Source organism: Hyla sarda, chromosome 6 (genome assembly GCF_029499605.1).
Source record: "Hyla sarda isolate aHylSar1 chromosome 6, aHylSar1.hap1, whole genome shotgun sequence".
NCBI classification, from domain to species: Eukaryota; Metazoa; Chordata; class Amphibia; order Anura; family Hylidae; genus Hyla; species Hyla sarda.
This window is the reverse complement of record NC_079194.1, coordinates 38,028,439-38,055,766: the sequence shown is the minus strand read 5'-3', so window position 1 is coordinate 38,055,766 and position 27,328 is coordinate 38,028,439. Positions and strand designations below refer to the sequence as shown.

Genomic DNA, 27,328 nt, shown 5'->3' with positions numbered 1-27,328 from the left:
CGGGATGCGCGAACGCACTGCACAACCCGGCGTTTATATATGACATTCTGCGGGAAGGGGTTAAGGTGAAAAAGGGCTGCATCCTTAATAGTGTTGAGCGGCATAGGCCATATTCAAATTCGCGAATATATGGACGATTATTCGTCATATATTCGCTAAATTCGCATATTCGTCATATTTTCGTTTTATTTTCGCATATGCGAAAATTCATGTATGCGAAAATTAACATATGCGAAAATTAGCATATACAAAAAGTTAGCATAAGCGAAAATTCGCATATGCGAAAATTTGCACGCCAGTCTCACACAGTAGTATTAGAGCCTTCTTTACACCACACAAGCTGGAAGCAGAGAGGGATGATCACTGTGATGTGTACTGTGAAAAAAAAAAAAAAAAAAAAAAATATTCGTAATTACAAATATATAGTGCTATATTCGCGAATTCGCGAACATGCGATTTTAGCTAATAAAATTCGCATTGCAAATATTCGCGAGCAACACTAATCCTTAAGGGGTTAACACTTGGTCAAGACCAGTATATGGAGGGATTGCTCCAAAAAGTATACCTATATATTCTCCTTTTGGCCAATCCAAAAATACTCTTTCTTCCCATATACCGTATATACTCGAGCATAAGCCGACCCGAGTATAAGCCGAGGCCCCTAATTTCAACCAAAAATCCCAGGAAAAGTTATTGACTCGAGTATAAGCCTAGGGTGGGAAATACATCATCCCCCCTGTCATCATTCAGACCCCCGTCATTAACATCCTCATCATCATCACCGCCTGTCATCATCCAGACCCTCATCATCATCACCTGTCATCATCCCCTTGTCATCATCCCACCCCCCCTTCATCATCCCCTTGTCATCATCCCACACCCCTTCATCATCATCCCACACCCCCCCCTTCATCATCCCCTTGTAATCATCCCACACACCCCCTTCATCATCCCCTTGTCATCATCCCACACCCCTTCATCATCCCCTTGCAATCTTCCCACACACCCCCTTCATCATCCCCTTGTCATCATCCCACACCCCTTCATCATCCCCTTGTAATCATCCCACACCCCCCCTTCATCATCCCCTTGTCATCATCCCACACCCCTTCATCATCCCCTTGTAATCATCCCACACCCCCCCTTCATCATCCCCTTGTCATCATCCCACACCCCTTCATCATCCCCTTGTAATCATCCCACACCCCCCCTTCATCATCCTTGTCATCATCCCACACCCCTTCATCATCCTCTTGTCATCATCCCCCACCCCCCCTTCATCATCCTCTTATCATCCGCCCTCAGTGGTCTTCAACCTGCGGACCTCCAGAGGTTTCAAAACTACAACTCCCAGCAAGCCCGGGCAGCCATCGGCTGTCCGGGCTTGCTGGGAGTTGTAGTTTTGAAACCTTCGGAGGTCCGCAGGTTGAAGACCACTGCGGCCTTCGACATCATCCAGCCCCCTCTCACCCCCCTTTAGTTCTGTACAGTACTCGCCTCCGCTCGGCGCTGGTCCGGTGCTGCAGGGCTGTCCGGAGAGGAGGTCGTCCGGTGGGATAGTGGTTCCGGGCTGCTATCTTCACCGGGGGCGCCTCTTCTCCGCGCTTCGGGCCCAGAATAGAGGCGTTGCCTTGACAATGACGCAGAAGTACGTTGGTAATGAACGTACCTCTGCGTCGTTGTCAAGGCAACGTGACTATTCTGGGGCCGGGCCCGAAGCGCTTAGAAGAGGCCTCCCCGGTGAAGATAGCAGCCCGGAACCACTATCCCACCGGACGACCTCCTCACCGGACAGTCCTGCAGCACCGGACCAGCGCCGAGCGGAGGCGAGTACTGTACAGAACTAAAGGGGGTGAGAGGGGGCTGGATGATGTCGAAGGCCGCAGTGGTCTTCAACCTGTGGACCTCCGGAGGTTTCAAAACTACAACTCCTTGCTGGGAGTTGTAGTTTTGAAACCTCTGGAGGTCCGCAGGTTGAAGACCACTGTGGGTGGAGAGTTCACTCGAGTATAAGCCGAGGGGGGTGTTTTCAGCATGAAAAATCGTGCTGAAAAACTCGGCTTATACTCGAGTATATACGGTATCCTTAAAAAATTTCCCATGAGCTTTATTATTTACTACACACTTTGTATCTGGAGGGTTCACTTAGTCCTCAATACATGATCTGTACTCATAGATGGCTGAGTGTGCCTGCAAAATAAATGAGGGCTAAGCAGAGGGGGGCAGAGTAGGAACTTTTAACATAGTGCTTAGCCCTAATTTGTGCTGAGTGTGTGCTGCAGGAAGACGCAGCCATCTAGGAGTACAGGAGTAGAAAGACAAGCACTCCATAGGGTAATATTGTTACGCCCCAGTGTGAGGTAGAAAATGAATGACTGCTCACCCTTGGTGGTTGTGTAGCTTCATACACAACAATGATAGCATACAAATAGTAGGTCGTCTGCTGCCCTCCGGTCACTGGTATATGCAATGGACAGGGATGGCTTTGAGGAGGGACCCGGCTCAATCGGTGCTGACCGACCACGACACGGTAAGGAGGATAAAAGAGGATTTTATTGACCAAGATGCAATGCGTTTCACTGCGCTTGTGCAGCTTCCCCAGGCATGACAAAGGAGGTACAACAGCATGTTTATAAAGGTAAGAATTAACCCCTTCTTTAACAATGCAGGAACCAGAAACAAGACAACAGGTGAAATTAACCCCCTGTGTGTCTAATATTACCCACATTGCGAGTTGCCACGGGCAGTCGCACAATGCAAATCCCGTGGCAAATCGCAACGTGCAGTTAACATGAGAATTAACAAAAATAGATTGAGTTAAAAAAAATTTGCAAAATTATTACAAAACATACATGTATTTTCATAAAATGTACATAAATAAAAATTATTATACAAAAAAATATATAAAAATAAAAAAATATATATACACAATTCATGCAACAAAAACATGAAAAATGTGGGTATATATATATATATATATATATATATATATATATATATATATATATATATTAGAGATGAGCGAATCGATGTTGACGAACCGGAATTCATTACGAATTTCATGAAAAATTCGATTTGAAACGAATACGAATATCGCCGCAATTCTATTGCGCGAATCGCTTCATTAAACTCCATTTTACAGCGTTCCAGGCTATTGGTGACCTATGATGGCGGATCCACATGTGAGTACATGGGGCAGGGGATTATGGGAGGGCGGGAAACAGCGGCGGGAATAAAGGTAGGCGGGCTGACCCTGAATCACATGTGAGATGCAGCCTATCAGTGTTCACTGACCCCTGTGATGTCACAGCCCCTATATAATCGGCGGCCATCTTGCCTCTCTTCATTTCATCTATGCAGTCAGATGGAGAGGACAGGACTGCGTGTGTGTGAATAGCTCATACCACAGCATTACACTGCAACTGCTAGTCACATCAGCATTAGGGAAAGGCAGGAGTGCAGAGTGCTGTGCTGTTACTCTGAGAAGGATCATTGATAGCTAAACCTCCTATTCACGTTATTGAGCATTGCAGCAGAGAGGGGCAGATAGCTGTCAGCTGCCTCATACAGATCAACAAGCTGCCTGAACTTTCTGAAGCATCTTATCTCCTCATTGTTCAGCCCAATTGAGTTTATTTTTGTTTGCTCAGAATTGTGCAATTTGACAGAGTGCAATTTAGGGTTTAATCCCTGGATTTTTTGTGTGTGGTGCTGCACTGTTGGGTCCTGCTGCTGTTCAGAAATATGTGATTGTTCAGTGGACTGTAGTGCATTTGCACCATTTTGTAACTGTTAATCTGTCAAGGGGCTACATACTGTGCAAGTCCAAACAATACTATTCACAGGCTGTTTTTTTTTTTTTTACATTTTTTCCGGCGTATAGTTACGCATATATAACTGCCCTCATCAGTGCATACCGCATAGGTACATGCAAGTATTGTACCATTTAGTACCTGTTAAGCTGTCAAGGTGCTCCATACCGTCAAAGTCCAAACAATAGTATCCACCGGCTGGTCTATTACAAAAATACAGAGTTTTTTCTGCGAATAGTTAGGCATATTACTGCCCTCATCAGTGCATACCGCATAGGTACATGCAAGTATTGTACCATTTAGTAGCTTGCAAGGTGCTCCAAACCGTCAAAGTCCAAACAATAGTATCCACCGGCTGGTGTTTTACAAAAATACAGAGTTTTTTCTGCTAATAGGCCCTCATCAGTGCATACCGCATACGTACATCCAAGTATTGTACCATTTAGTACCTGTTAAGCTGCCAAGGTGCTCCATACCGTCAAAGTCCAAACAATAGTATCCACCGGCTGGTGTTTTACAAAAATACAGAATTTATTTTGCTAATAGTTAGGCATATTACTGCCCTCATCAGTGCATACCGCATAGGTACATCCAAGTATTGTACCATTTAGTACCTGTTAATCTGTCAAGGTGCTCCAAACCGTCAAAGTCCAAACAATAGTATCCACCGGCTGGTGTTTTACAAAAATACAGAGTTTTTTCTTCTAATAGTTAGGCATATTACTGCCCTCATCAGTGCATACCGCATAGGTACATCCAAGTATTGTACCATCTAGTACCTGTTAATCTGTCAAGGGCCTACATACTGTTCAAGGACAGCCGTAAGTAATCACCTGCTGCTGTTCTAGACAAATATTGTTTAAAGAGTAGTGTAGCGTATTGTAATACCCTCATAAACGCATGTCAGGCAGAGAAGTGCCAGGATGTGCACAGAGGAGTGGCAGAGGCCTAAATACTTCAGGCAGAGTTGGCAGCAGACTTGGGGCGAGTGGCAGCAGGAGTCGCAGCGAGAGGCCTGAGCTCCCGTTATCAGCCAGCGGTCGTGTCTCCACCAGCAACCCATCTGCCGTCAGTGATTGGTTAACACGCTCATCCACATCATCACAAGTGACATCTGAAACCCCCAGTCAACAGTCGGTGGGTTCCTCAGATACAACCCTCAGTTGGCATGGCCCGGGAGCAGTCCCTGTCCTCCCATTGCCTTTGTCCTATGCTGTTCCCTCGCCTAAAGAAGTATCTTATGCTGTGGGTTCAGCTCCACTGTTTACTGAGGACGATCCAATAGAGGACAGTCTGCAGCTACTGGACAGCCAAGAAGGGGAGGAGACATGCGCTGCTTGCTCCGCTAGGCGGCCATGTAGTGATGCGGAGAGTGAAGTGGGAGGCGGTGTTGCAAGTGTTCAGGGTCCTGAAGCAGACACTGTTGGGGAACCTGAGGAGGACATCAGTGATGTGCACACAACTGTTGATGATGATTAGAGATGAGCAAACTTTTCAAAAATTCGATTTGGCCGATTCGCCGAATTTTCCCGAAAAGTTTGTTTCGATCCGAATTTATTCGCGGCAAATGGATGTTAAAAAAGGCTATTTCTAGCCTACATACACCCTCTATAGAGGTATAGAACACTTTGCTGTGTCATAAAACGCATATGGAGTGTGCTGGGGTAGTGAAATAATACTGTTATTCAGAATAGCATGCAGATTACCAGCATCGCTCTTAGAATCACTGCCGAACAGCAGCACAATGACAGAGCCTGGTGGTGGCATCAGTGTCAGGAGACCATATAGTGACTGAATGACACAGCGTGGACATGTTGGTAGCTAGAGGAGACCATTTAGTGGCTGAATGGTACAGCGTGGAGTTGGATGATGCACTAGTACACTACACACCAGGGCTTCACAATTACCCCCAAAAAACAACACAATATATGAAATTTTTGACAAAGATTTCTCATTGGTAGCACCCGCAATCAAAAAATTAGAAATTTCCCGACCCAGGCCCCACCTCTGCGACATCAGTAACCCATATATTGCCTGTTGGACACAGCCTGGAGTTGGCTGATGCACCAGTACACACCAGGGCTTCACAATCCCCCCTCCAAAATCAACACAATGAGAAATTTTTGTCAAAGATTTCTCATTGGTAGCACCTGCTATCCAAAAATTTGAAATTTCCAGAACCAGGCCCCACCCCTGTGGCATCAGTAACCCATATATTGCCTAATGGACACAGACTGGAGTTGACTGATGCACGAGTACACACTACACACCCGTCTCCGGGGCTTCACAATCCACCCCAAAAAAACACAAAATGTTATTGAAATTGTCGGACAAAATACCTTTTTAAAAAAAAAATAAGTGCATATACAGCAGTTCAGAAGACTCTATAATGCAGGATGGTGGACCACCCAAAGACATTCTTTCCAAAAGTAATAAACCACACAATGTTTGGAATTTGGTTAAAAAAATTATTACATGTGTAATATTACATGTGCATCTGTCTCCAAAAAATCAGATGGCAAAAGAATTCTATTCGCCAAAAATTATTAAGCAGAGTTAATCCCTCTCCATCAAATTTTTTTTTTCATTAAAAAATCACACGCAACAAGCGTTCCGTTGTGTAACGGTTAGCATTCTGCAAAATTAAATTTTATTACTGGTAAAATTACCAGTAAATTTAACAATAACACTACCCAAGAGTGTGTAATTACCCGATACATTGCACCAGGAGCAGTCAGGAGTAGGCCTCAGCAGTACCCAAGAGGCTTTAATAACCCCTTACCTTGCCCGATCAATTGCGAGATCGAGCAATGACAGGTATGTTATGGCCTCAGATGTCCTGGACCGCACTTGCGCTCCACTGAACGGATTAGCGTCTCTCTATCTTTCAAGGACAGGTGCGTGTTGCACGCTGAAACCAGTTTGTGATAGGGATCTGTGATTGCAATTATTTAATCTTAAAACGAGGAATTACCAGTAAGTGAGGGTCATAACCTGGCGTTGATTAAGTCCCTGCCCTTTGTACACTCCGCCCGTCGCTATAAGCGATTGGATTAGTTAGTGAGTTGGTTAGTGAGGTCCTCGGATCGGCCCAGGCGGGGTAGGAGAAGGCAGAGCGCCGAGAATTTAACGATCATTGTTGAAATTTGCATTAAGCATGTATTTAGCTACTGCTAAACATCCAAAAATGTAAGGCCCAAGGCCAGAGGTACCAGGGAGGCAAGTAGTTACTGAAAGACACAGAATGCGTCTGGTGCATGCATTTGCAGTACCCAAGAGGGTTTCATAACCCCTTACATTTAAAGATCAATGTTGACATTTGCATTAAGCATGTACTTAGCTACTGCTAAACTTCAAAAAATTATAGGCCCAAGGCCTGAGGCACCAGGGAGGCAAGCAGTTTGTGAAAGACACAGAATGAGTCTGGAGCAGTCATTCACAGTACCCAAGAGAGTTTCATAACCCTTTACATTTAAAGATCAATGTTGACATTTGCATTAAACATGTATTTAGCTACTGCTAAACTTCAAAAAATGATAGGTCCAAGGCCAGAAGCTTCAGTTTTCCCCATTGTAGGAGCATAGTTGTCCCCCAGATTAGGCAGCATAGATGTCCCCCAGATTAGGACCATAGTTGTCCCCCAGATTAGGCAGCATAGATGACCCCCACATTAGGAGCATACTTGTCCCCCAGATTAGGCAGCATAGATGTCACCCAGATTAGGCAGCATAGATGTCACCCAGAGTAGGCAGCATAGATGTCACCCAGATTAGGCAGCATAGATGTCCCCCAGATTAGAAGCATACTTGTCCCCCAGATTAGGCAGCATAGATGTCCCCCAATCAGCGCGGGCCGGTCAGAGCCAATAAAAGGGCCGTATGTGTCAAGCGGGCCGTACAATCCCCAGGTCTGCCCCAGAGGGTTTCATAACCAACCACAATAGAGAAAATTTTGTTGTAGGAGCATGGTCAATCTACTCAGACCCATCTGTCATTGGTGGCTGGAAATCCTGGCTGATCCATCCCTGATTCATCTTGACAAACGTCAGTCTCTCCACATTTTTAGTGGACAGACGAGTTCGCTTTGGGGTGACTATGGCCCCGGCCGCACTAAACACCCGCTCTGATGGCACACTACTGGTCGGGCAAGACAGCTTTTCCAGGGCAAACTCCGCTAGTTGCGGCCATAAATCGAGTTTGGCTGCCCAGAAGCCTAGCGGATCTTCAACGGTTGTTGGCAGGGTCATGTCGAGGAAAGCCATCACCTGCTGGTTCAGGTCCTGCACCATGTCCACCTGCTGCTGATGAGTAGCTTCACTATGCGGCTGAAGGAAGCTACTCATCAGCGACTGTAGACTCAGGCTGCTACTGATTGAGCCGGCATTGCTCCTGCCACCCCTCCCCTCCCCAGCAGCCGTGGCAGTGGAAGGTGAGCGCAGAGGGCCCCCCGAGTCTGACCTGCAAGTGGATGGACCATGTGGCCGATAGGCATTGGCCAACTGACTACGTAGAAGCTCCCTGAAGTAGATCAGTTTGTCCTCCCTCTCAGTGGGTGTAAAAAAGGCCCCCATTCAGGGACGTTAGTGAGGGTCTAATAAGGTGGAGATCCAGAAGTCATCACGCTGACGAATTTTGACAATTCGGGGGTCACTACGCAAGCAACTCAGCATGCATCGTGCCATTTGTGACAGTGACTCACTGGGACTACCTGCCTCCATCTCCACTGCATACTGCCACGGTGTGTCTGGGTCCTCTGTCTCGCCTCCCTCGTAATAACCCTCCAGCTCCTCTAGCTGCTCCTCCCCTCCTGTCCAATGACCAGAAACACCGGCCATCTCATCCACCGTAAACTGTGCTCCGCTCTGCCCCTCATCATCCTCCTCCAGTTCATCCCCCACGGGACTCATGTAGCCTTCTGATGTAGGCGCAACATCTCCATTGCCGTAACCAGCCATGTTTTCAATAATTTTTTGGAGTAAATGTAGGAGTGGAATTACGTCGTTCATGGCGTAATTCGAGCAACTAACAAAAAATGTGGCTTCCTCAAAGGGCCTCAGCAAACGGCAGGTGTCACGTATGAGCTGCCACTCGTTCACATTGAAGTTACACAGGGGAGTACTCCTATCTGCTTGTATCATCAAAAAATCTGTGATGGCTTTTCTTTGTTCGTATAGTCTGTCCAACATATGAAGGGCGTAATTTCAACGTGTGGCAACGTCACAAATGAGACTATGTTGTGGGATACCGTTCTGACGCTGCAGCTCAAGCAAAGTGTGCTCGGCGGTGTACGAGTGGCGGAAGTGCATGCACAGTTTCCTTGCCATTGTCAGGACGTCTTGCAAATGGGGTGAAGACTTGATGAACTTCTTGACAACCAGATTCAACATGTGTGCCATGCAGGGCGAATGGTTCACACTTCCTTGTCGCAGCGCGGCCACAATGTTCTTCCCATTGTCGGTCACCATGGTTCCCATTTCCAGATTTCGTGGAGTAAGCCATACTTGGATTTCTTCCCTAATGAACTTCAGCAGTTCCTCCCCTGTGTGACTCCATTCGCCAAGGCAAACCATGTGAAGGATGGCTTGACACCGCTGTGCCCTACACACGTGGTACGATGAAGGGCCACCGAGATTTGGATGTGCAATGGAGGCCGAGGACACTGGGGAGGAGGAGGCGCACACTGTAAAAGGACCAACTGCCTGGGAGCGAGAGCGTGGAGGAGGAAGCGGTGTGATCTGTCTAAGTTGCTGCTGTGGCTGTGCAGGAATAACATTTACCCAGTGGGCCGTAAAAGACATAGTTACATAGTTACATAGTTAGTATGGTTGAAAAAAGACATACGTCCATCAAGTCCAACCAGGGGATTGAAGGGAAGGATGTAAGGGGATAAGGGAAAGGGATGTAGTTTTATAATTCTGCATAAGCAGTAATGTTATTTTGTTCCAGGAATGTATCTAACCCTGCTTTAAAGCTGTTAATTGTTCCTGCTGTGACCAGTTCCTGAGGTAGACCGTTCCATAAATTCACAGTCCTCACGGTAAAGAAGGCGTGCCGCCCCTTTAGACTAAACCTTTTCTTCTCCAGACGGAGGGAGTGCCCCCTCGTCCTTTGGGGGGGTTTAACCTGGAACAGTTTTTCTCCATATTTTTTGTATGGGCCATTTATATACTTATATACGTTTATCATATCCCCCCTTAAACGTCTCTTCTCAAGACTAAACAATTGTAACTCCTTTAATCGCTCCTCATAGCTAAGATGTTCCATGCCCCATATTAGTTTAGTCGCGCGTCTCTGCACCCTTTCCAACTCCGCAGTGTCCCTTTTATGAACAGGCGACCAAAACTGAACAGCATATTCCAGGTGAGGCCGTACCAATGCTTTATAAAGGGGGAGTATTATGTCCCTGCCCCTCGAGTCCATGCCTCTTTTTATACATGACAATATCCTGCTGGCTTTGGAAGCAGCAGCCTGACATTGCATGCTATTTTGTAGTCTGTGATCTACAAGTACACCCAGATCCTTCTCTACCAGTGACTCTGCCAGTTTAATCCCCCCTAAGACATACGACGCATGCAGGTTATTAGTACCCAGATGCATAACTTTACATTTATCCACATTGAACCTCATTTGCCAAGTGGATGCCCAGACACTTAGTCTATCCAAGTCATCTTGTAACTTATGCACATCCTCTATAGACTGTACCGTGCTACAAAGCTTGGTGTCATCTGCAAAGATAGAAACAGAGCTGTTAATACCATTCTCTATATCATTGATAAATAAATTAAACAGCAGCGGGCCCAGTACTGAACCTTGGGGTACACCACTAATAACCGGGGACCAATCAGAGTACGAATCATTTACCACCACTCTCTGGGTACGATCCATGAGCCAGTGTTCAATCCAGTTACAAACTAAAGTTTCCAAGCCAAAGGACCTTAACTTACCTGTCAGATGTCTGTGAGGGACAGTATCAAACGCTTTGGCAAAATCCAGAAACACTATATCCACAGCCATTCCTCTGTCAAGGCTTCTACTCACCTCTTCATAAAAGCAAATTAGATTGGTTTGACAACTTCTATCCTTAGTAAACCCATGCTGGCTATCACTTATAATACTATTATCCCCTATGTATTCCTGTATGTAATCCCTTATAAGTCCTTCAAACAATTTACCCACAATGCACGTTAGACTTACCGGTCTATAATTGCCTGGCGAAGACCTAGAGCCCTTCTTGAAGATTGGTACCACATTAGCCTTGCGCCAGTCCCTTGGCACAATACCAGACACCAGAGAATCTCTAAATATCATGAACAAGGGTACAGATATTACTGAACTTACCTCTCTAAGAACTCTTGGGTGTAGTCCATTCGGCCCTGGAGATTTGCTTACATTTACTTTACTTAACTTACCTTGTACCATCTCTACATTAAGCCAGTTCAATACATTATATGATGTGTTACCAGCACTGACCTGGCCAATGTCAGCTCCTTCTTCCATAGTATATACAGAACTAAAGAACCCATTCAGTAGCTCCGCCTTCTCTTGATCGCACGTGACAACCTCCCCATTATCAATATTAAGGGGTCCTACATGCTCTGCCCTTGTTTTTTTTGTATTTATATATCTAAAAAAATATTTAGGATTAGTTTTGCTTTCTTCGGCCACCTGTCTCTCATTTAGAATTTTTGCAGTTTTTATTAAATTTTTACAGATTTTATTAAGCTCCTTGTACTGTTTAAATGTTATAGCTGACCCATCAGATTTGTATTTTTTGAAGGCTATTTTTTTGTTGTTTATTGCTCTTTTAACCTCATTTGTCAGCCATGTAGGATTTAGTTTTAATCGTTTATATTTGTTCCCCTTTGGTGTATATTTAGCTGTATAGTTATTTAGAGTCGATTTAAAGATGTCCCATTTACCTTCTGCATCAGCATTTGAGAACACCTCCCCCCAGTCTATGTCCTGTAGTGCAGCCCTCAACCCAGGGAAGTTTGCCTTTTTAAAGTTATATGTTTTTGCTTTCCCCGTCTGTCTTTGTTTTCTACATTTTAAGTCAAAAGTAACTATATTGTGGTCGCTATTACCAAGGTTTTCCCGCACAGTTACATTACCAACCAGCTCTGCGTTGTTGGAAATGATCAGATCCAACAAGGCATCACTTCTTGTTGGTTCCTCCACAAACTGGCCCATAAAATTATCCTGCAATAAATTTAGGAATTTTCTCCCCTTTGTAGTTTTAGCCAACCCCCGGCCACAATCTATATCTGGATAGTTAAAATCTCCCATTATTACCACTGTACCTGCCCGGGCGGCCCTCTCTATTTGTTTATACAGCCGACCTTCTATCTCTTCAGTGATATTAGGGGGTCTGTAGATTACACCAAATATTATTTTTTCAGTATTTCCCTCCTTTTGTAATTCTACCCACAGTGATTCCACCTCCTCAGAATCATCACACACTATGGCATCGTTCACACTGACTTTCATACCACTTCTTACATACAGACAGACTCCACCACCTTTTCTGTTCATTCTATCCTTGCGAAACAATGTAAACCCCTGCAGATTAACAGCCCAGTCATGCGAGGAGTCCAGCCATGTCTCAGTGACCCCAACTATATCAATATGTTCCTCCAGTATCAAGCCTCAAGCTCCCCCATTTTATTTGCTAGGCTTCTGGCATTTGTGAACATACACTTTACATTTCCATTAAGTTTTACACATATAGTCTCACTAATGGGATTTTCAGAGTTATTGGGGTTAATGTCATTTTTTGAGTTATAAGGGCTAATTGTACTATTTAAGTTATTGGGGCTGATGGGATTTTTTGAGTTATTGGGTCTAACGTTATTATTTAAGTTATTGGGGCTAATGGGATTTTTTGCGTTATTGCGTCTAACGTTGTTATTTAAGTTATTGGGGCTAACGGTATTTTTTGAGTTAATGGGGCTTATTGTAGTTATTGAGTTATTGGGGCTAATGGAATTTTTTGAATTATTGGGATTACTATTTTTCGGGCTACATTTATTTTTACAGCTGGTTTGTAACGCATGAATCTCCTTATCCACTGTTCTTAACCTCCCCCCACAGGACTCCTCTCCACCCGCCATTATGTCCTGACCCCTCTCTAACCTATCCATCCCACTGTCTGCTTTCTTTGCTTTATTATCCTCCCCCCACTCACCTAGTTTAAATACTCAGCCACCCCTTCCAGGATTCTCTCCCCCAGCACAGAAGACCCCCTTCCATTCAGGTGCAAATTATCCGTAGAATAGAGTTTGTACCCCAATGAAAAGTCAGCCCAGTGCTCTAAAAACCCAAACCCTTCCCCCTCACACCACGACTTAAGCCATGCATTTAACTCCCTAAGCTCCCGCTGTCTTTCCTGCGATGCGCATGGCACAGGAAGTATTCCAGAGAACACAACCTTAGAGGTCCTTCCCTTCAGCTTGGCACCTAGTTCCTTGTAATTATTCTTCAAGGACCTCCACCTACCATGTATTCTGTCGTTGGTTCCCACATGGACCACGACAGCTGGGTCATCCCCAGCCCCCCCTAGTAATTTGTCCACCCTTTCCACCACATGCCGAACCCTGGCACCAGGGAGACAGCAAACCATTCGGTTGAGGTGGTCTTGGCGACAAATTATTCTATCCGTCTTCCTGATTATAGAGTCCCCTACGACAACTAACTGTCTTGGCCTACCTGCGTTACCATCCCCCACACTACTAGTTGAGCTGTTCCCCCGGCTGTTAGGGAGACCAGTATCCACTAGGGTTGCCATCTCTGATACTGAGGCCCTCGCATCATTGCCCAACTTGGCAATTTTACTTGGGAGATCAGAAGCAGAAGTGACCTTCCTTTTCCTTGCCCCCTTTCCAGTCCCTCTAACTACATTAACCCAGCTCCCTACTTGGGCCTCCTGGCTAGTTTCTCCAACCTCCATTTCTACCCCACTAACTGCTTGCTCTGTAAGATTGTCAATCGCCCTCAATGTTGCATTTTGCTCCTCTAGATCTCTAATACGAGCTTCCAGGTGGGCAACATGCTCACATTTGTCACAGCGGTATTCACCCTGAAGCTGCTGCTCCAGAGATGTATACATGTGGCACAATGTGCACTGAAGAAAACCTCCAATCCTGCATTCCATATCCTTGGTGACAAACAGCTGTTATTAACTATTAAGAAAAACTACTTTTATCAAGGGAGTGAAATACTTACAGTTACAGTGGGTCCTGCTTACAACTCCTGCTTTCTAAACTTCTGCTTATAAAACTTCTCAAATGTAACACTTAATAATACCACACTTTAGAATACAGACCCAGCTTCAGCTAGACTCAGTCAGAGCAGGGCTCACAGAGTTTCCCAGTTAGTTTTATACACCTGAGAGCAGTTAATCAATTAACCCCTCCCCCAGGTGTGCTACAGACAGGAGGAAAAAAAAAAAAAAAAAATGCAAGGGCTATACAACCGCTGGAGACACCCTGTTTGGAAAACAATGATCCACAGTATACTTAGCACATGAACTTCTGCTTATAAAACTTCTCAAATGTAACACTTAATAATACCACACTTTAGAATACAGACCCAGCTTCAGCTAGACTCAGTCAGAGCAGGGCTCACAGAGTTTCCCAGTTAGTTTTATACACCTGAGAGCAGTTAATCAATTAACCCCTCCCCCAGGTGTGCTACAGACAGGAGGAAAAAAAAAAAAAAAAAATGCAAGGGCTATACAACCGCTGGAGACACCCTGTTTGGAAAACAATGATCCACAGTATACTTAGCACATGAACTTCTGCTTATAAAACTTCTCAAATGTAACACTTAATAATACCACACTTTAGAATACAGACCCAGCTTCAGCTAGACTCAGTCAGAGCAGGGCTCACAGAGTTTCCCAGTTAGTTTTATACACCTGAGAGCAGTTAATCAATTAACCCCTCCCCCAGGTGTGCTACAGACAGGAGGAAAAAAAAAAAAAAAAAATGCAAGGGCTATACAACCGCTGGAGACACCCTGTTTGGAAAACAATGATCCACAGTATACTTAGCACATGAACTTCTGCTTATAAAACTTCTCAAATGTAACACTTAATAATACCACACTTTAGAATACAGACCCAGCTTCAGCTAGACTCAGTCAGAGCAGGGCTCACAGAGTTTCCCAGTTAGTTTTATACACCTGAGAGCAGTTAATCAATTAACCCCTCCCCCAGGTGTGCTACAGACAGGAGGAAAAAAAAAATGCAAGGGCTATACAACCGCTGGAGACACCCTGTTTGGAAAACAATGATCCACAGTATACTTAGCACATGAACTTCTGCTTATAAAACTTCTCAAATGTAACACTTAATAATACCACACTTTAGAATACAGACCCAGCTTCAGCTAGACTCAGTCAGAGCAGGACAACATGCATTGTCCCTGCCCGTAGTTACAGCTCCACACGTCGGCGCTGCCGTGCACTTTTGAACACACTGACAGGCTAAAGGACTGGCTCACCTTCTCTTGTACAAACTTATGCAGGGTTGGTACTGCCTTCTTCGCAAAGAAATGACGGCTTGGGACTCTCCACCTCGGCTCGGCACAAGCCATCAATTCCCTGAAAGCTACAGAGTCCACCAGGTGGAAAGGGAGGGACTGCAACACCAGCAACTTGGACAGGAGCACATTAAACTTCTGCGCCGTTGGATGAGCGGGCGCATACTGTTGTCTCTTGGACATGGCTTCGCCGATCGATTGTTGGTGGAATGGCTGACCATGAGCGGAGGAAGCAGGAGCGCAAGAAGGATGGTTTGAGACAATGCTCCCTTTGGCTGAGGTGGTGGAGCCTTGGCTGGATGACGGAGGGAGCGGATGGCCACTGGGTGATGCGGCAGGCTGGACCACTACCTCGGAGCCACGGTTATCCCAGGCCGCTTTATGGTGTCAAATCATGTGTTGATGCAGGGCCGTGGTGCCGAGATTGAGACCCTGGCCACGCTTCACTTTCTGCCCACAGATTTTGCATGTGACTACGCTAAGGTCCTCCAGATTCTTTATGAAGAACAACCACACCGCAGAGTAGCTGATTTTCCCACCCGTAGTTCGCACTATTTCCCTGCTTTTGGCGCCGTCTCCAGGAACCCCTGTTCCACTACCTCCCTGAATGGTAGCTTGCCGCGAAGCAGGTGGTCTCCCTCGGCACTTTGGCTCCTGAATTTCCACTACTGCCACCACCACGCTGATTGCCAACCGTGCTACCACCTTGCTGCCTCATAGACAAAGAGCAAATCTCTTCTCCTGATGATGATGAAACCCCAGCTTCTGCACCCGGCTCCCAATTGTGATCGGCTTCATCATCATCAAAAGATGTGTGCACGTCACTGATGTCCTTCTCGTGTTCCACAACAGTGTCTGCCTCAAGACCCTGAGCAATTGAAACACCGCCTCCCACGTCACTCTCCGCATCACTACTTGGCCGCCTTGCGGAGCAAGGGACGCATGTCTCCTCACATTCTTGGCTGCCCATTAGATGCTGACTGTCCTCTATTACATCATCCTCGCTAAATAGTGGAGCTGAACCCAAGGCATGAGATACTTCTTTGGGAGAGGGAACAGCATAGGACAAAGGCAATGGGATTATGGGGACTGCTCCCGGGCCATGCCAACTGAAGGTTGTGTCTGAGGAACCCACCGACTCTTAACTGGGGTTGTCAGATGTCGCTTGTGATGATGGGGATGAGTATGCAAACCAATTGACGAGGAGAGATGGGTCGACGACTCGACCGCTGGGTGTTAACGGGAGCTCAGGCCTATTTCTACGACTCCTGCTGCCACTCGCCCCCAAGTCTGCTGCCAACTCTGCCTGACATATGTAGGCCTCTGCCCCTTCTCTGTGCACGTCCTGGCACTTCCCTGCCTCACATACTTAGTGCGTTTATGAGGTTATATAACAGCAGCAGGCGATTACTTACGGCTGTCCTTTCAAAGTATATAGGCCCTAGACAGAATAACAGTTACTAAATAGTACACTCCTTTGTTGTATGTATGCCCTTTGCAATGATGAGCGCACTGTTAAGTGTATTTATACGCAGAAAAAAACTCTTTTTTTGTTGTATACACCAGCCAGTGTATACTAATGTGTGGAATAGCACAGAATTTAGCACCGAGACAGAAATACAGGTACTAAAGCGTATTTGTATGCAGAAAAAACTTTTTTTTTTCTTTAATACACCGGCAGGTGTATAACGTGTGGTATAACACTTAATTTAGCACAGAGACAGAAAAAAAGGTGGTATATGGTACACTATTTGCTTGAATTTAGGCCCTTTGCAATGATAAGGCCACTGAAAAAGCGTATTTTTATGCAGGAAACCCTTTTTTTTCTTTAATACTCCGGGAGGTGTATGACGTGTGGTATAAAACAGAAATACAGGTACTAAATAGTACGCTATTTGCTTGTATGTAGGCCCTTTGCAATGATAAGGCCACTGTTAAGCGTATTTTTACGCAGGAAAACCTTTTTTTTTCTTTAATACACCGGCAAGTATATAACATGTGGTATAACAATGAATTTAGCACAGAGACAGAAAAAAAGGTGGTATATAGTACGCTATTTGCTTGTATGTAGGCCCTTTGCAATGATAATGCCACTGAAAAAGCTTATTTGTACTCAGGAAAAACTTTTTTCTTTAATACACCGGCAGGTGTATAACGTGTGGTATAACACTTAATTTAGCACAGAGACAGAAAAAAAGGTGGCATATGGTACACTATTTGCTTGTATGTAGGCCCTTTGCAATGATAAGGCCACTGTTAAGCGTATTTGTACTCAGGAAAAAAAAAATTCTTTAATACACCGGCAGGTGTATAATGTGTGGTATAACACAGAATTTAGCAAAGAGACAGAGTAACAGGTGAAAAATGGTAAAAAGGCACTAAAGTCCACACTAATATGACTTATTTCTGAACAGCAGCAGGACCCAACAGTGCAGCACCACCAAAAAAAAAAAAAAATCCAGGGATTAAACCCTAAATTGCATTCTGTCACACAATTCTGAGCAGCAGAAGATTTGTGGAGAAAAAAAAACTCAATAGAGCTGAAAAATTAGGAGATGAGATGCTTCAGAAAGTTCAGGCAGCTTGGAGATCTGTATGAGGCAGCTGACAGCTATCTGCCCCTCTCTGCTGCAATGCTCAATAACGTGAATAGGAGGTTTAGCTATCAATGATCCTTCTCAGAGTAACAGCACAGCACTCTGCACTCCTGCCTTTCCCTAATGCTGATGTGACTAGCAGTTGCAGTGTAAGGCTGTGGTATGAGCTATTCACACACACGCAGTCCCGTCCTCTCCATCTGACTGCATAGATGAAATGAAGTGAGGCAAGATGGCCGCCGATTATATAGGGGCTGTGACATTACAGGGGTCAGTGAACACTGATAGGCTGCATCTCACATGTGGTTCTGGGTCAGTCCGCCTACCTTCATTCCCGCCGCGGTTTCCCGCCCTCCCATAATCCCCTGCCCCATGTACTCACATGTGGATCTGCCATCTTAGCTCTACAATAGCCTGGAAAATGGAGTTTAATTGTAGTTTAGCTGTAAAATGGAGTTTAATAAAGCGATTCGTGCGATAGAATCGCGGCGATATTCGTATTCGTTGCAAATTGAATTTTTCAAGAAATTCGTAACGAATTCGGATTCAACAAGTTCGATTCGCTCATCTCTAATGATGATGAAGCCGATCGCAATTGGGAGCTGAGTGCAGAAGGGGCTTCATCATCATCAGGAGAAGAGAGTTGCAGGTTGCCCTTGAGGAAGCAAGGCGGTAGCACGGTTGGCAGTCAGCGTGGTGGCAGTAGTGGAAATTCCGGAGCCAAACATGCCTGGGGGAGACCACCTGCTTCTCGACAGCCTACCTTTCCTGGAGGTAGAGGAACAGGGGTTCCTGGAGAGGGAGCCAGTAGCAGTCAATTAGTGCGGACTGCGGGTAGGAAAATCAGCTACTCAGCGGTGTGGAAGTTTTTCATAAGGCATCCGGAGGAGGTTCATGTAGCCACATGCAAGATCTGTCGGCAAAAGGTGAAGCGTGGCCAGGGTCCCAATGTCGGCACCACGGCCCTGCGTCAACACTTGCTTCGCCACCATAAAGCGGCCTGGGAGAACCGTGGCTCCGATGTAGAGGTCCAGCCTGCTGCATCACCCAGTGGCCATCCGCTCCCTCCTTCATCCAGCCAAGGCTCCACCACCTCAGCCAAAGGGAGCTGTGTGTTAAACCCTCCTTCTGTCGCTCCTGCTTCTCCCGCTTTTAGTCAGCCATTCTGCCAACAATCCATCGGCGAAGCCATGTCCAAGAGACAACAGTATGCGCTCACTTATCCAACAGCGCAGAAGTTGAATGTGCTCCTGTCCAAGTTGCTGGTGTTGCAGTCCCTCCCTTTTCAAGTGGTGGACTCTGTACCTTTCAGAGAATTGATGGCTTGTGCTGAGCCGAGGTGGAGAGTCCCAAGCCGTCATTTCTTTGCGAAGAAGGCAGTACCAGCCCTGCATAAGTTTGTACAAGAGAAGGTGGCCAGTCCTTGAGACTGTCGGTGTGTTCAAAAGTGCACGGCAGCGCCGATGTGTGGAGCTGTAACTACGGGCAGGGACAATACTTGTCTTTTACGGCTCACTGGGTAAATGTGGTTCCTGCACAGCCACAACAGCAACTTGGACAGGTCACACCGCTTCCTCCTCCACGCTCTCGCTCCCGGGCAGTTGGTCCTGTTACAGTGTGCGACACCGCCTCCTCATGCTCCACCGTGTCCTCGGCCTCCACTGCACATCCAAATCTCGGTGGACATTCATCTTACCATGTGTGTAGGGCACGGCGGTGTCAAGCTGTTCTTCACATGGCTTGCCTTGGCGAACGGAGTCACACAGGGGAGGAACTGCTAAAGGTCATTCGTAAAGAAATCCGAGTATGGCTTACTCCACTAAATCTGGAAATGGGAACCATGGTGACAGACAACGGGAAGAACATCGTGTCCTCGCTGCGACAAGGAAGTGTGAAACATGCGCCCTGCAAGGAACACGTGTTGAATCTGGTTGTCAAGCACTTCCTCAAGTCTTCACCCCATTTGCAAAACATCCTGAAAATGTCAAGGAAACTGTGCATGCACTTCAGCCACTCGTACACCGCCAAGCACACCTTCCTTGAGCTGCAGCGTCAGAACGGTATCCCACAACATAGTCGTATTTGTGACGTTGCCATACGTTGGAATTCCACCCGCCATATGTTGGACAAACTATACGAACAAAAAAAGCCATCACCAATTTCTTGATGATCCAAGCAGATAGGAGTACTCCCCTGTGTAACTTCAATGTGAACAAGTGGCAGCTCATACGTGACACATGCCGTTTGCTGAGGCCCTTTGAGGAAGCCACATTATTTGCGAGTCACCTGGATTACGCCATGAACGACTTAATTCCACTCCTACATTTCCTACAACAAATTATTGAAACCATGGCTGGTCACGGCAATGGAGACGTTGCGCCTACATCTCAAGGCTACATGAGCCCTGTGGGGGCTGAACTGGAGGAGGAGGATGATGAGGGGCAGAGCGGAGCACAGTTTAGGTTGGATGAGATGGCCGGTGTTTCTAGTCTTCGGACAGGAGAGGAGGAGCAGGAGCAGCCAGAGGAGCTGGAGGGTTATGAGGAAGTTGAGACAGAGGACCCAGACACACCGTGGCAGTATGCAGTGGAGATGGAAGCAGGTAGTCCCTCCGAGTCACTGGCTCAAATGGCACGATGCATGCTCAGTTGCTTGCGTAGTGACCCCCGAAATGTCAAAATTCGTCAGCGGGTTGACTTTTGGATCTCCACCTTATTAGACCCTCGCTACTGTCCGAAAATGGGGGCCTTTTTTACACCCACTAAGAGGGGGGACAAACTGACCTACTACAGAGACATTCTACGTAGTCAGTTGGCTGATGCCTGTCGGCCACATGGTCCATCCACTCGCAGGTCTGACTCGGGGGGCCCTCTGCGCTCACCTTTCACTGCCATGGCTGCCATGGGGAGGGGAGGGAGGAGCAGTACCAGCTCAATCAGCAGCAGCCTGAGTCTACAATCGCTGATGAGTAGCTTTCTTCACCCGCATAGTGAAGCAACTCATCAGCAGCAGATAGACATGTAGCAGGACCTGAACCAGCAGGTGGTGGCATACCTTGACATGGCCATGCCAACAACCATTGAACATCCGCTGGACTTCTGGGCAACCAAACTTGATTTATGGCCACAACTAGCAGAGTTTGCCCTGGAAAAGCTGGAAAAGCCCTGCCTGGCCATTAGTGTGCCATCAGAGCGGGTGTTTAGTGCGGCCGGGGCCATAGTCACTCCAAGGCGAACTTGTCTGTCCACCAAAAATGTGGAGAGACTGACGTTTGTCAAGATGAATCAGGGATGGATCAGCCAGGATTTCCAGCCACCAATGCCAGATGCCTCAGAGTAGATTGACCAAGATGCTACACCAACATTTCCCAATTATGGTTGGTTATGAAACCCTCTTGGGATATCAATTAGGGTTATGGAACCCTCATTGGTACTGTGATTGCCTGCTCCTGGCTCATCCTGTGTCTTTCAGGAACTACTTGCCTCACTGATGCTTCTGGCCTTGGGCCTTTAATTTTTGGATGTTTAGCAGTAGCTAAATACATGCTGAATGCAAATTTCAACATTCATCTTTAAATGTAAGGGGTTGGTTAGGAAACCCTCTTGGCTACTGTGATTGCCTGCTCCTGGCTCATCCTGTGTCTTTCAGGAACTACTTGCCTCACTGATGCTTCTGGCCTTGGGCCTTAAATTTTTGGATCTTTAGCAGTAGCTAAATATATGCTTAATGCAAATGTCAACATTGATCTTTAAATGTAAGGGGTTATGAAACCCTCTTGGGTACTGCGAATGCCTGCTCCATACTCCTTCTGTGTCTTTCAGGAACTACTTGCCTCCCTGCCCTCAGACCTTTGACCTTCAATTTTTGGATGTTCAGCACTAGATAAATACATGCTTAATGCAAATTTCAACATTGACTTTTAAATGTAAGGGGTTGGTTATGAAACCCTCTTGGGTACTGCGAATGACTGCTCCTGACTCATTCTGTGTCTTTCAGGAAATAATTGCCTCCCTGATGCCTCAGGCCTTGGGCCTTACATTTTTGGAAGTTTAGCAGTAGCTAATACATGCTTAATGCTAACTTCTCCTACCCCGCCGGGGCCGATCCCAGGACCTCACTAAACCATCCAATCGGTAGTAGAGACATGCGGTGTGTACAAAGGGCAGGGACTTAATGAACCCGAGCTTATGACCAGCGCTTAGTTGTGATTCTTCTTTCCTGGCAAATAATTGCAATCCCTGATCCCTATCGTGAAGGGGCTTCAGCGGGTTACCCGCACCTGTCGGTGAAAGATAGACACACGCTGGTCCGTTCAGTGAAGCGCGCGTGCAGCCCCAGACATCTGAGTGCATACCACACCTGTTATTGCTCGATCTCGCAAATGATCGTGCAATGTAAGGGGTTATTAAAGCCTCTTGGGTACTGCTGATGCCTACTCCTGACTGCTCCTGTGTCTTTCAGGAAGTACTTGACTTCCTGATGCTTCTGGGCTTGGGCCTTTAATTTTAGGATTTTTGAAATACATACATACATGCTTCGTGCAATTGTGATCGTGCAATGTAAGGGGTTATTAAAGCCTCTTGGATACTGCTGATGCCTACTCCTGACTGCTCCTGTGTCTTTCAGGAATAACTTGACTTCCTGATGCTTCTGGGCTTGGGCCTTTAATTTTAGGATTTTTGAAATACATATATACATGCTTAATTAAAATTTCAACATTTATGGTGCAATGTATGGGGTTAGTAAACACTCTTGGGTAGTGTTTTTTTCAAATTTTCTTATAATTATCACAGTAATAAACTTGAATTTTCCACAATAATAACCATTACACCATTGAACTATTGTTGCGTGTGATTTTTTAAAGTAAAATTTTCAAAAAAAAATACGCAGAGGGATGAACTCTGCTTCTTTATTTCTTTTATAGAAAAATGTCTTTTGGTGGTCCACCATCCTGCATTATAGAGTCTTCTGGACTCTTGGATATGCGCTTGTTCTTAAACAAAGGTACAAAAAACAAAAATGGCCAGTCAGGGATATGGAGACGTTGCGCCTACATCTTACGGCCACATGAGCCCTGTGGGTGCTTGTGAGATAAGGTCCTTTGTACCCACACGGCTTGGTTCGGGACACAAATTTTGATTTAAATTTCAAAAAAAAAATCACACATTTCAATGGTCTCCTCATGCTGCAGCCAACTCCAGGCTGCATCATTCTGGTGATATATAAAGAGCACTCGCTGTCCTAAATTTTCGTGAAAATTTTACGTCAAAAATTTTTGTCTTTTTTATTAGAGATTGTGAAGCTTTGGTGCGTACTCATGCATCAGCCAACTCCAGCCTGTGTCATTCAGGCAATATATGGTTTACTGATGGCGCTGCTGGGCCTGGGTCTGGGAATTTCAAATTTTCTCATAGGTAGCACCCGCTATCTATAAGTCTTCTTCATAAATTTCTACAATTGTTGTGTTTTTTTGGAGGGATTGTGAAGCCCTAGTGTGTACTCATGCATCAGCCAACTCCAGGCTGTGTCATTCATGCAACATATAGGTAGCACCCACTGTCCTAAATATTCTTAAAATTATTTTAAAAATGGTTGTTTTTTCTTTGGGATTCTGAAGCCCTGGTGTGCACTCAATGCTGCTTCCTGCTACACTCTGTCAGCCCGTTGGTCCTGCGACAGTGTGCTACTCCGCCTCCACATCCTCCTCTGTGTCTTAAGCCTCCACTGCCCGGACAAGTCTCAGTGGCAGGTTACGGCGGTGTCACGCTGTTCTTCACATGGTTTGCCTTGGCGAGAAGTCTTGGAAACAACGGTCGGTCAGGGCAATGGAGACGTTTTGCCTAAATCTCACGGCCACATGAGCCCTGTGGAGGCTTGTTGGATTTGGTCCTTCATACCCACACGCTGGGGTCTGGGACACGCAAAGGTTGTTTTAAATTTCAAAAAAAAAAATGATTGCGCTGCTGGGCCTGGGTCTGTTCATTTCAAATTTTCTCATGGGTAGCACACGCTATCCAAAAATTTCTAAAATTGTGGTGTTTTTTGGGGTGGATTGTGAAGCCCTGGTGTGAACTCGTGCATCAGCCAACTCCAGGCTGTGTCATTCAGGCAATATATGGGTTGCTGATGCCGCTGTGGTGCCTGGGTCTGGTCATTTCAAATTTTCTCATAGGTAGCACCCGCTATCCAAAATCTTTTTCAAAAATTTCTAAAATTGTGGTGTTTTTTGGGAGGGATTGTGAAGCCCTGGTGTGTACTCGTGCATCAGCCAACTCCAGGCTGTGTCATTCAGGTAATATATGGGTTACTGATGCCGCTGTGGGGCCTGGGTCTGGTAATTTCAAATTTTCTCATAGGTAGCACCCGCTATCCAAAATCTTTGGTTTAAATTTCTTAATTCATCTTTTAATCTTAGGGATTGTGAAGGCCTAGTGCCTACTCATGCTGCTGGCAACTCCGTGCTGTGCCATTCATCCACTATATGGTCTCCTCATGCTGCCAACACCTCCATGCTGTGTCATTCAGCCACTATATGGTGTCCTCATGCTTCAGCCTCATCCAAGCTGTGTCAATCAGCCACTATATGGTGTCCTCATGCTGACAACATGTCCATGCTGTGTCATTCAGCCACTATATGGTGTCCTCATGCTGCCAACATGTCCATGCTTTGTCATTAAGCCACTATATGGTCTCCTCATGCTGACAACACCTCCATGCTGTGTCATTCAGCCACTATATGGTGTCCTCATGCTTCAGCTTCATCCAAGCTGTGTCATTCATCCACTATATGGTGTCCTCATGCTGCCAACACCTCCACGCTGTGTCATTCAGCCACTATATGGTCTCCTCATGCTGCCAACACCTCCATGCTGTGTCATTCAGCCACTATATGGTATCCTCATTCTGCCAACACCTCAACGCTGTGCCATTCAACCACTAAATGGTCTCCTCATACTGCCAACACATCCACGCTGTCATTCAGTCACTATATGGTCTCCTGACACTGATGCCACCACCAGGCTCTGTCATTGTGCTGCTGTGCGGCAGTGATTCTAAAAGCGATGCCGGTAATCTGCATGTTATTCTGAATAACAGTATTATTTCACTAACCCAGCACACTCCATATGCGTTTTAGAACACAGCAAAGTGTTCTATACCCCTATAGAGGCTGTATGTAGGCTAGAATTTGGATCAAAACAAACTTTTCCGGAAAATTTGGCGCATCGGCTGAATCGAATTTTTGAAAAGTTCGCTCATCTCTAATATATATATATATATATATATATATATATATATATATATATATATATATGTTTAAAGCCTGCAGGGATGCATTTGTGAGAGGGGCAGAAGTAATTATCGCTCCCTGCACTTCCAGGTGGGGCTTATTGGGAACAAGTGGGGCCGTGTGTATATAACTCTCCCCTCTCCTACAGGGGCGGAGCACGTGTCGTTTGTGTAATCACTTCTTCCTGTGTCTGAATCTCCCACAAAAATCTTCAGAGCAGCTGCTCACGGTGCCGAGGCCTCGCTGATCATGAGTCTGGCTTGGGGGGTGCAGGTGTGGCATCCCTGGCAGCTCCACTGGCTGTCTTATCTAGGGATGCTGTGTTTCACTCTGATTATAAGGTAAAATAGGGCAGGTATGGTGCTGGCTGGCTCTGCCCGCAGCGGTAGTGGGGGCCAGGAGCGGCAAGCAGGTGAGTTAAATTGGTGCTGGGGGTGGCGTGGACTCAGCATTTCGCGCAGCCCGCTAACTGCCTCATGGCGGCATGTGGACCGCCCGCCACCTGCACAGCTACAATTGTGCGGCATCTGCCCAGTTCTCTGCATGGCCGCTCGTCAGGCGGTCCTGTCAGCTTGTCTGCTATCGTTAATCTAAAGTATAGCACAATGCTCTGTGGAGGGTTGTTTCCATATAACGTTTGCTGTATACAGTGTGGTGCAATGCTCTGCAAAGAGTCGTTTCAATATAACTTTTGCTGTGTGCTGCGGTGCTCTGCGGGGTATATGGTGCCCTTGCAGTATACTGTACAGTTTAATGCTCTGCAAAGGGTCTCGTTACAATATAACATGTACTGTATGGTGCAGTGCTCTCGTTACAATATAGTATACATGATATACAGTTATGGTACAATTCTCTGCAAATGGTATCGTTACAATATAGTATACATGATATATAGTTATGGTGCAATGCTCTGCAGATGGTCTTGTTACAATATAATATATACTATATACAGTATAGTGCAATACTCTGCAGATGGTCTCATTATAAACAAACTTTATACAGTTAGTGTAATGCTCTGCAGATGGGATGGTTTCAATATAACATACTATATAGGGTATAGTGCAATGCTCTGCAGAGGGTCGTTACAGTTAGCATGTGCAGTGTGGGGCAATGCTCTGCGAAGGGTCTCGTTGCAACACAGGGTGGCTTGTACTGTGTTTGGTGTGGTGCAATACTCTGCAGAGGATCTTGTTGCAGGGTAGCATATGCTGTGTGGTGATGCATTGCTCTGCAGAGTGTCTTGTTTCAATATAGCATACGGTATACAGTAGGGTGCAATGCTCTGTAGGGATATAACATAGGCTACATCTATTTAAATCATAGTATACACAGTGTAATACTCGTTATTTGCATGATCATGGTATCCATACGGTTCATACGCTTGGTTTATAATGGGCATACACGCATTACTGGTACAAGGTGCACACGAGTAGAGCATCTTCACGGTTTGATAACTCCATGAGTTTCTTATCGTCCGTACTCTCATGGTTAATTTATACGCTTATGGTCACACTGCTCGTACGCGCTTAGTATGTATACAGTTTCATGTGCTAATATCATTATACGGTACATATACTCACCGACGATATATTCACAGCTTTTATACTGTACAGACTCGTTTATGCTGTTCACCTCCTGTTTATTCTTTCACTCGCGGGTGTTATACACGCTCCACAAACTTGGCATTTATGCTGTTCACATATTCTTGGCATGTTCATGGTCTTACGTTCTTTCTTTACCATGTTACGTTCATGGCAGTCAAACACCTCGTACTTATCACTGGTTCATACGCTCAAAGTGTCATTCGGTTCATATGTTATTGGTATTTCATACTGGTTACGGCAGTATACTGCCTATGGCAATTATACGGTTCATACACTCATGGCAGTTATAGTGGTCGCACGCTGTCAGGCCCAAGGCCTGATTATTAAAATCCTATGTGTATTATAATTATAACTGTGTGATGTATTATCCAAGACATGGGTGAGAGGTCATTCAGACGGTGTATCCTTTGTTTTTTGTGTATTGCATTTTATTGGAGGTCTGGCTGTCTGGTATCTCCTTTGAAGTCATGCACTCTGGTCCCATCATA

At 45.8% G+C, this 27,328-nt stretch overlaps 1 protein-coding gene across 3 annotated transcripts in view; it reads left to right on the top strand.

Annotated features, from left to right (window-relative positions):
• The window catches only part of LOC130275495 (coagulation factor XIII B chain-like), a 131,026-nt gene that overhangs the window by 19,574 nt on the left and 84,124 nt on the right, over positions 1 to 27,328 (top strand). Inside the window, exon 1 of one of the 3 annotated variants that reach the window (XM_056523542.1) lies at positions 2,457 to 2,530. The exons of 1 other annotated variant lie outside the window; for it this stretch is intronic. In XM_056523542.1, the coding sequence (XP_056379517.1) occupies positions 2,470 to 2,530 (61 nt within the window). In that variant the 5' untranslated portion in view covers positions 2,457 to 2,469. Of the gene's footprint in view, positions 1 to 2,456; positions 2,639 to 27,328 lie in introns of those variants that run through there. One more of the 3 variants, XM_056523543.1, reaches the window with a different exon arrangement.